Raw genomic sequence first — 9,825 nt, 5'->3', positions numbered from 1 at the left:
GTTGACATGTCGACGTGGCAGTTTTACGGATTTTCGCAAAAGGCACTGACAGCTTTTGGCACTAGTGCGTGTGGGACTGGATGCTTTTGAGTTTGATGCTTTTCATGTAACTGCTTTTCATAGGCCAAGGGCCTTCAAATATGTGCCATGGGCTCATTCTCTAGTACGCTTCCGGGTGAAGGTGCAAGCGTGGAGTACCGGCTTGTAGTGAGTTGAAGCAATATAAAGAGATACCAAAAGGGGCGTCAAGGTTTGGGGCCAATGCTCTCTTGGGGTGGAACTTCGCCACTCCTCGTCTCGTGTTGTGCATCTCTTTCAGTTCAGTTGTTATTTGAAGTGCTTAAAGTTGTTCAGTCTGTTCTTTTCCATTGGCACGTGGTGCCCGTCCCCGTTCCCGTGACAATGTCCGAGTACCAAAAATAAGAAGGAAAGGTACTGAAATGGAACTGCATAGAATAGGATATGAGGTGGGGGGGGGCGGGGGGAGGGGTGTGAAAGTAGTGAATGAGGGCTAATATAACACACTGCTGTAAGAGCTAATACAAACTTTGGTACAAGTTAAGCAGGGTGTACAATCCTCAAAAGAGCTAAATCACAGGAGATCCATCATCGGTCTCAAATAGATCTCATCAATCTCCTCCATGGTCAGTAGTCAACCGGGCGGCGTGCATGTCGGGCCAACCTGAATCATCTGATGCAACTGCCGTCGATGCTGTGTAGTCCTCCGCTGTCATGGGCGTCTGGATCTCCCTAGCTCGGTCGCTCGATCGATCAGCGTGCCTCTGGTTTAAAGAGAATGTGAGACCTGTTGTGGTAGCTGCTCCTCCAACTGCCCGGAGAGAGAGAGAGAGAGAGAGAGAGAGAGAGAGAGAGAGAGAGAGAGAGAGAGATGAAATGTTATATTAACGTCTTGAAAAGGCCAAAGTGACCTATGAGACCACAAAGTTACAATGCGGTGTATCTGATACAAAGTCAGATTAACAAAATAAATTAAACTAGGATAACAAAATATAAATACTGCTGATAGGTGTGAAAGGTGAAAGGCGTGAAATGTGTGAACTAAGCAATACAATGTGTAGACAATATGGGAGGGAAGTAGAGATCCATCTTCATCTGCACTTTGGATGACGAAAAAGTATGGCTCGAATCCCTTGTTGTAGCCGCCTTCGAAACTATGTAGCTCCTCTTCTCCATCGGGGTCGTCTAGATCTCCCTAGCTCCAATGCTCGGTCTATGAGAATGCCAGTAGTGCGGGCAGACCTCTCCACTGTTGGCTGCTCCTCTGTCTGTTCTTTTGGGTGTACAATATGTCACGAGAACGTGGCAACTGCTAACCTTAGTTGTTGGTTTCTTTCCAATGATTTTTATTTAATTTTTGAGACCCTCTTTTTGAAGTTGCAAATGGTCGAACATTGTATGGCCAATGTAAACGGTAGTTCCACCCGCAGACGAGAAGTGGGTCGGCACTAGAATTTGTACAGTAAGAGGATGCCTAGGCTTAGTGCAAGATCATGTAGGTCCCCCCTGTCGCACTTAGCAAGTTGGTGGATACTAGGAAGTGAACTCAATAAAGACATAAAGTCAAGGTGGGACTACCAATAGAAAGTATCCGACAGTTGGGCCATATTGCACTTTTGGATGCGGTCCCAATGAGGCTAGATGGTCAGATGACCAATGGGAGTCCAACAGAAGCATCCCCTAAAATTTAGGGAATTGCTATTTTGGGCCACGAAATCTATTCGCGTCATTAGCTTCAAAATGACAAGGGGAACATTTTATTACTCTGCTGCAAAGTCAATTGATGCACCAGTTGAGAGACTTTTAAGCAGGAAGCCCAATGCGGGGAAATTGCATGCACGAGTGTCTAAGTGGCACTTTTTGGCCAATTTACCAAGTTTGGGAGAACAGAACTCGTAATTGACTTTTTGGAGCAGTTTTGGAGGCTAATAACTGTGATTTTCAATCATTTCTCTCCATTTTTGAGCTTCCCATGACTTTATCTAGGTCCGAGGGGCTCATTTTCAGCATTGAAAGGCATCAGATGCGTGTTTATAGGGCTGTTTTGCTGCGTGTTTATAGGGCTGTTTTGCTGTGTTTTCAGCGATACGCAGGTTTTGGCAGCCATGGAAATCTTTCCCTTTTTGCATCTATTTGTTCACAGATACATTACAAGTCAAGCGCAGAAGAGGGGGCGCTCGATTTATGCTGGGGGGATGCTTCATTGAGAACCTGTTATAGGTTAAGAGCTATGGAGTGCTTGCTTTCCTCTCTATGTATAGTGTGGTGCTAGGAGTGATGACCTACACACTACACATTGCTCTCTCTCCCCCCTACGTGCAGTTATGTGATGCCCCACAAGAGGGCTCTTCATTTGATTGATGTACAATTGTGTGGTTTCATGCTTTTGTGCTGAGGCAAGAGCCTCCTTGAGGCTTGAGCAGGAACAGGGATAGCTAGCTGCTACTCCAAAGCAGGCACCGGTGAGCGTCATAACCGTACAGGTGCAAAATTAGCGCTGTGTATGCACAGAAAATTGATTGTTTTTCAGCCATACGGACGCCAGAACCCTTGGGAATCGTGCCCCACTGGCAGAGGACCGCTAGGGGATTGTTTGGGGCTGAAAACAGGGCAAAAACCAGTAAATACAGCGTGCTGAATTTACTGTTTTTGACCAGGAATCAGAGGGTATACGCCAATGGAAGTGAGTTCCAGCAGGGGATTGGTTTCGCGCAAGTTTGGGGGTTGTTATGTTGCCGAAATTTGGCCAAATCGGGTAGTATCTAGCGGGATACAGGTAAAGAATTCCCAGGACTCTACTTTGTAATTCACCCTCTCAAGGAATAAAGAAATACCAAAAGGGGCGCCAATTTTGGGGCCTATAGGTTGTCGGCGTTTGCTCAGAGCATTCTCGTGTGTGCGCTGAAGTGTTAATTCCCGTCGCAGGTTTCCTTCGCAGGTTCTCTCTGTGAGTGTCTAAAGTAAAGAATTTCGGGTGAAAGCCAAAGCCTACCGCCCCACGGGCCGGTTTCACAATATTTAGTGTAAAGAAATTTGTGATCTGTCTCTGGGGTTGTCTCTCTTTAGCTCTCCTCAGTAGAGTTTCTCTATGCCTGTTTCTCCAAGCAGCTCGTATATCTCGCTCAAACTCTTGAGTCAACCAAGAAGAAATAAAAAGCCTCTTGAATTTCAGCCATGTAACTGGCACAGGCTTGCTTAATAGAAGTGTGGACCACCAAGTACGAGCATTCCCCTTAAAGTAAGAGGTAGCTCTCCGAATCTTGGAGTGCTCTGAATAGCGTCCTCCCGCGAAAGCGATGTCAAAGACATAGCCTTGGAGGCATCTGAGTCTCCTGAAAAGTATCAAACTTGATCGAGTGCCCACCTTCCTTAAACTCTCGGACTTTCTTGCTTTTATCTTCGAGAAAGTCATACTGGTTGGCTTTGTAAAAATTCTTCTTGTTCGCATAAAACTTTCCGTCATCGGAATGTGAGCTGTTTGTAGACGAGTCCTCAGTAGAACTGTCAGTCTCTGGGCAAGATTTAGCCTTCTTTGCCTTGCCCTTTCCAAAGCGTTGCTTCTTGCTTCGCTTTTTACCTTTTCTGTCTTCTTCGCTCGAATCCGAGGAGCTAGAAGAACTGTGAGAAGAAGAAGAAGAAGAACTGGGTACTCCTTCAAATCGAACACGCTTCTTCCGTTTCTTTGCCTTGTCAAATGTCAACCGACGACCCAAATATCCCGGGAAGTCAGTGCCTTTCTTCTGCTTTTTGCCGTGCTTTTTGGCTTTCTTTTGCGTGTCAAAAAGCTGAGCAATCCGTGCATCAACCACGTTCTCCAGTTCCTTCTCTGTATATTTCTTGGAGGCAGAAGGTTTCTTGAGAGCGGGTTTCGAGAGTGGTGTTGTGGTTCTCTGCCACTCCATCTGTACCTCTTTCAAAGAGGTCTGGTTCATATATTTTGCCATCTTCGGGTCCTTGGCAAAATTGAGCATCATCTTTGTTGCATCGCTGATCAACTGGCGACGCTCTATCTCTCGCCGCTCCGCCTAAGTAGGCCAAGGCGGGCCATACTCTCTGCCTAAATCTTCGTTGTGATCCCAGCCCGCATCTCCAGATGCAGAGGGAGTCGACTGGTCATTGCCTGAAGCCATAGGTGCCGCGGAAAAAAATTCGGGGATCGGATTTCCCGTAGAAGAGAAATCGGCCGTGCTCTGATACCACTGTAACAAACTTGGACACTCCAAGTCAAGAATCAACCGCGACAGCACCAAATAACCACTTCAAAACAATTCACAGATCACAATAGATTTGCACTGGCCCGGCGGAGTTCCGTGCCTAGAGATATTGGCCCCAAAGACTAGCGCCCCTTTCGGTATTTCTTTTTGTATTAATCAATCATCAAAGTACAAGAGAGCGGTTATGGTTTCACTCTCAGACTCTGCGTCCAGATGCTCTGAGAAGTGAGGCCCTCACCACTAATTTAAAGGTTACAAGGGATGCCCAAAAGCAGAGCCCCAAAAGCTTTTAAAATCAAAAGCATCAGTTCTCTCTCTCTCTTAGAGAGTCTTTTCTCTTTTTTTATAAAAAAAAGCAAAAGCAAAATTCGCGTTGCTCATCATTTTCCAAATTTTTTTTATTTTTTATTTTTAAATAATCCGCCTCCACGATTTCCGGAATTTAGGGTTTTTTGGCAAAAATTAGGGTTTGCAGGAATTTTAGGGTTTCTGGCAAAAATTAGGGTTTCTGTTGTCCACCACGTCATCACTTTGTGACAGATGCACCTGGAATTCCCATCACTTTGTCTCTCACTCACCAACTTACATGGCATTTTCATAGGGATGCTCTATGTTACCCATCTTATGACGTATTAGAGATGTCCATTGATGCTCTCACCCGTTTGATGTGACGCATTAGAAGTATCCGTTCTTAGTGGCTTAGTAATATTTCTGATCATAGTGCTCTGTCATTCCTTTGGAATGATGCACTAGGACTATCTCTACTTGGATGTACTCTTTTCTCGAAGATCTACTAATTTAACCCAACAGTTGTAATGTGCACAAATCAAATAATCCTAATTTCAACAGTCCGTTAACTCAAATACATAAGATTAGAACTAATTTAGCAACAATGTGCATCTTTATGTAACCTACCATGTACAAGACTTCGTGGGGCTGACATGTGCTATCGCTCAAACCATCCTCTTCCATTTGTTTTTCCTTAAAACATTGAAGGAGATGCTGACTCCAAAAGAGTGCAAGCAATCTCCATCTCAACAACCCATTGATGCTCCACCCAAGATTACGTGGATACACATGCGAACGCAGTGTGGTTTGCCTCTGTGGGCACATCTCCCATTGTGGCATGTGACAACAGATCCTCATTATGATCATCATTAGTGCCCTCTTTTTAGCACTCTAAACCTGCGTCAATGAAATCTCCAAAAAAAGCATCTTGTAGTGCATCATGTATAATTTGGGCATCCTAAACATCACTTGAACCTATTGCAAGAATCAGTTGATCTCTCAGTGGTTGGGACACTTTCTTGCAGCTCCAGAATGGTTCATGCACCTAGTTGCATGTGCTTGATTACACTAGTTATGGTACTAGTATGTTCCACACCGCAATACTTGCATTGCCATAAGTAGTTGCTTGTCTGTGCCCGTCCTGGGGTGTCGATAACCTTGATCACATTGGTATGCAATGTCCAATTGGGATCGCTCTTACACAGCATGATGAACCATGCACAATGTGCAAAGCAAAATTAAATATGCAATCATGATCTGCCTGAAATCTTGTAAGAGATACACGAGGAACGAAGAGAGAGGAAGAGAAAAGACCATCATACCTGTAGGTGCGTTTGGTGGTGGTCTCTGCGCAGCGCAAACACAATGCTTACTCCCTATCTCTGCACAGGTGACTTTTTTTGTCTCTTTGAAACTCGATTATATGCTCTTTGGTTTACCTCAGAGTCAAATAATATAATGTGCACACACTAAAATGTTTTGTATGTACGAATCTGTACATGCGCACAGATGCAGCCTTGATCCACTATTGTAGACTTGTGGATCACAAGTGGAGGTTGAAACCGGCCTGTTCCCTCCATAAAGGGCGGTAGACTTTACTTCAAACCTTGATTTAGCTTTCACCCATTATTAGTCGTCTATTTTACCTGTACTTTCAAGACACAACAAAGGGGAGAGGGATACAGGCTGCTAGATTGCACCTGTATGAGTAGACGGACACCAGATTGGCCCCTAACTTAGGCGCCCCTTTCGGTATTTCTTTATTGTTCAAAAGAGGGAATAAATGCTCTTCATTTGATTGATGTACAATTGTGTGGTTTCATGCTTTTGTGCTGAGGCAAGAGCCTCCTCGAGGCTTGAGCAGGAACAGGGATAGCTAGCTGCTACTCCAAAGCAGGCACCGGTGAGGGTCATAACCGTACAGGTGCAAAATTAGCGCTGTGTATGCACAGAAAATTGATTGTTTTTCAGCCATACGGACGCCAGAACCCTTGGGAATCGTGCCCCACTGGCAGAGGACTGCTAGGGGATTGTTTGGGGCTGAAAACAGGGCAAAAACCAGTAAATACAGCATGCTGAATTTACTGTTTTTGGCCAGGAATCAGAGGGTATATGCCAGTGGAAGTGAGTTCCAGCAGGGGATTGGTTTCGCGCAAGTTTGGGGGTTGTTATGTTGCCGAAATCTGGCCAAATCAGGTAGTATCTAGCGGGATACAGGTAAAGAATTCCCAGGACTCTACTTTGTAATTCACCCTCTCAAGGAATAAAGAAATACCAAAAGGGGCGCCAATTTTGGGGCCTATAGGTTGTCGGCGTTTGCTCAGAGCATTCTCGTGTGTGCGCTGAAGTGTTAATTCCCGTCGCATGTTTCCTTCGCAGGTTCTCTCTGTGAGTGTCTAAAGTAAAGAATTTCGGGTGAAAGCCAAAGCCTACGGCCCCACGGGCCGGTTTCACAATATTTAGTGTAAAGAAATTTGTGATCTGTCTCTGGGGTTGTCTCTCTTTAGCTCTCCTCAGTAGAGTTTCTCTATGCCTGTGTAACTCAAGTAGATATAGCCCAAGACATCTCTTATCCTCATAACTCATGACTCTAGATAGAGGCCCAAAACCTTCTTTGAATAGACAATGAAAACGGCCTCGTATCTCATAGTACACTGTGCAATGACATATGTAATGTACCTCTGTCTCTGGCTCTAGATGGCATAAACGGCTTATCCTGCTATCTGTTGGTGTCTCTCTGAATCTGCGAGTCTCAATCTCTCTCTCTCTCTCTCTCTCTCTCTCTCTCTCTCTCTCTCTCTCTCTCTCAAGGAGAAAGAGAGCCTTAACGCAAAAATACTGACACTCAAAGAAGAAGTCTCAGCCCTCAAACAGGAGAACCAAACACCAGATACGGACACTCAAAAAAGAAGTCTCAGCCCTTAAACAAGAGCTTGCTGATAGAGTAAGCAGTGGACTAGAGGAAGTCGAATTTCAGCCCTTGGTAATAGATGAAATCAAGGAACAGGTAAGGATGATCACAGAGGAAGAGAAACTGAGTGTGGCAAAGACATCTTCATGGGCGGAGATGATAACAAGGACACAAAAAAAGGCGGACGAAGCCGAAAAATGGATTGAGGTCGCCAAGAAAGGGAAAGGTCAACAAACTCCTTGTACACCGATGCTTATCAACATGACCCTCGAAGAGGAACAAAGAAGGTGGATGCGAGCACTGCATGTGAGAGTGACTGGTCTCAAGGACATAAACAATGTGGAGAAAGAGGTCACAAGCCTTACATCCATGATGGGGATGGAGGAGCCTTTGCACACAAAGGCATGGAGGGTAGGTAAGAAAAGTGATGGCACGGGAGAAGAGAGAGAGAGAGAGAGAGAGAGAGAGATGCTCTTCAGTCTAGGACACATCTTACTTCCAGCTATATGGTTGTGTAGGAAGCGGAAGCAGAAGGCAGAGACTATGCCTGGTACAGAGATGTGCTTGACAACATCAGGGCTGCCTCACCATTGAGTCAAAAAATTGCCTTAAAATCGGTGAGTTTATATGACCACATGTATATACAGTCTTATGAAATTTCTAAATGTGACATCACCCAGATTTGATTTGTAGATTCGAATGGCAAGGCAAGAAACTCTGGCAGAAAGCCTTCAAAGGGAGTACAGAATAAGCTGTCGAGCAATATCAGGAAATCTCTCTAAAGATTTTTATGAGGTTTGAATGCTGCTTTAGTTCAGGTGGAAATTTATGAAGTTCACTTTAGAAACCTGTTACTGACTAGTCTGCTCTTTTCAGGGTGTAAGAGCGCATTTGATTGACAAAGATCATAACCCCAAGGTATACTGGAAGGGCTTCAGTTTTTTCTACCGTGCAAATAGTAATTTTCGCTCACTTTGTTAGTGGTGTGTGAGCAGTGGAGCCCAGGTTATCTTGAAAGTGTGAGTGATGACATGGTTGATGCTTACTTTCAACCTTTTGAGAATGAGGCAGAAGAGTTAGAGCTACCGCTGAATAAGCGCGAAGGGATCTCCAATGCAGCAGACAGTGATGTAAGTCTTCATGGTGCACCTCAATCAGCAGGGGAAGGACAAACTGAAGATGTGGAAATACTCAACTGGGCTATGAATGTTGACGCTGGCACAAAAAAGACGTAGTAGACCAAGGGTCAATCATCTCTCTACGTCTTGCTGGATTCGACAATCTTTACTCACCACAGGGATCACAGGGCTTGTTGAAAGCTCATTCTCAGGGAGTAAGCTGCCAATGTGGAGTAAGGAAGAAGTTGTGTGGCATGAAGACCTCTATCTCTAGGAGGCAACAGACACAGCAACTCATAAAAAGAGGCTTTCATACAGGCAGGAGACTACTAGCATTTCAGACATAGAAGAGGGATATTTATCAGCGGCAAGTCCATAAATTGTTAGAATGAAAGGAATACGATCATTGTTTTACTCCCACAGAATCAAAGTGGGTTGTAAGGTTTGAAATTTTGAATCAAACACTGTAAAGGAAAGCGGGCTATTTCCAATCAAAACCCAAGATTTTTCGGCCTCAGTGAAGTGAACTTATGGTTTACTGTTAATTTTCTTTCATGAGCAGAGCGTCTTGGAGCCAATTATTTGAAATAAATGAAGAGCTTGTTTGAACTTGCCCGGTTTGAGGGTATGCTGCATCAGAGCACTCTGAGAGGACGACACGGAAAGGGATCTTCTTTGGACTCTTTTTCACATCAAAGAGCACCACACTCAAAATGCATGCCAAAAAGAAAAATTTTCAACACAACAATGTGTTGTAGCAATCCTTGCCCATTTCAAGCAGATGTTGCAATCAGAGGAAGTTTCTTTAGGATTCCCTCACGCTACATCTATTCAAAACAGTGAAGAGCTTGTTGACCTCGCCTCATTTGAGGGTATTTTGCAATCAGAGCACTCTGAGATGACATCATGAAAGGGGATCTTCTTTGGACGCTTTTTCTCGAGACAGAGTACCACACTTATCATCCATGCCCAAAAGAGTGGTTTTCAGCATGACATCGTGTTATAGTAACCCTTGCATCAAACACTCATCATAGATTTGCTTTGACTTGTTAATTGCCTCAGCGAGAGCACATGCTGTGAGAATAAAACAACAAAAAGCTTCTCCCCTGCTTTCGGTCACAATTAATCAACAGCAACATCTTCACTCTCAGTTCCGGTTGCAGACTTGTAGTCAACCATAGCAGCTGCACCTTCTCTCCCATTGCAATGACCAACAACGCGGGGTTTTCCATTATTGATCAACCTGTACTTTGAGAATCACTTGCTGTTGATGTGC

The 9,825-nt window shown here is 44.5% G+C and overlaps 1 protein-coding gene across 1 annotated transcript in view; it reads left to right on the top strand.

The window, feature by feature from the left end:
• Nucleotides 1–9,161, top strand: part of LOC147456564 (putative 3-hydroxyisobutyryl-CoA hydrolase 2) — a 133,288-nt gene extending 124,127 nt beyond the window's left edge. The window contains exons 12-15 of the mRNA XM_086514994.1: nt 7,950–8,048; nt 8,125–8,226; nt 8,308–8,349; nt 8,427–9,161. Of these exons, the coding sequence (XP_086371120.1) occupies nt 7,950–8,048; nt 8,125–8,226; nt 8,308–8,349; nt 8,427–8,666 (483 nt within the window). The 3' untranslated portion in view covers nt 8,667–9,161. The remainder of the gene's footprint in view (nt 1–7,949; nt 8,049–8,124; nt 8,227–8,307; nt 8,350–8,426) is intronic.
• Nucleotides 9,162–9,825: the final 664 nt, after the last annotated feature.

The sequence above is a fragment of the Adiantum capillus-veneris genome, chromosome 6 (genome assembly GCF_014529385.1).
Source record: "Adiantum capillus-veneris isolate H3 chromosome 6, ASM1452938v2, whole genome shotgun sequence".
NCBI classification, from domain to species: domain Eukaryota; kingdom Viridiplantae; phylum Streptophyta; class Polypodiopsida; order Polypodiales; family Pteridaceae; genus Adiantum; species Adiantum capillus-veneris.
The sequence above is the reverse complement of the archived record's forward strand: the minus strand, read 5'-3'. Positions and strand labels throughout refer to the sequence as shown.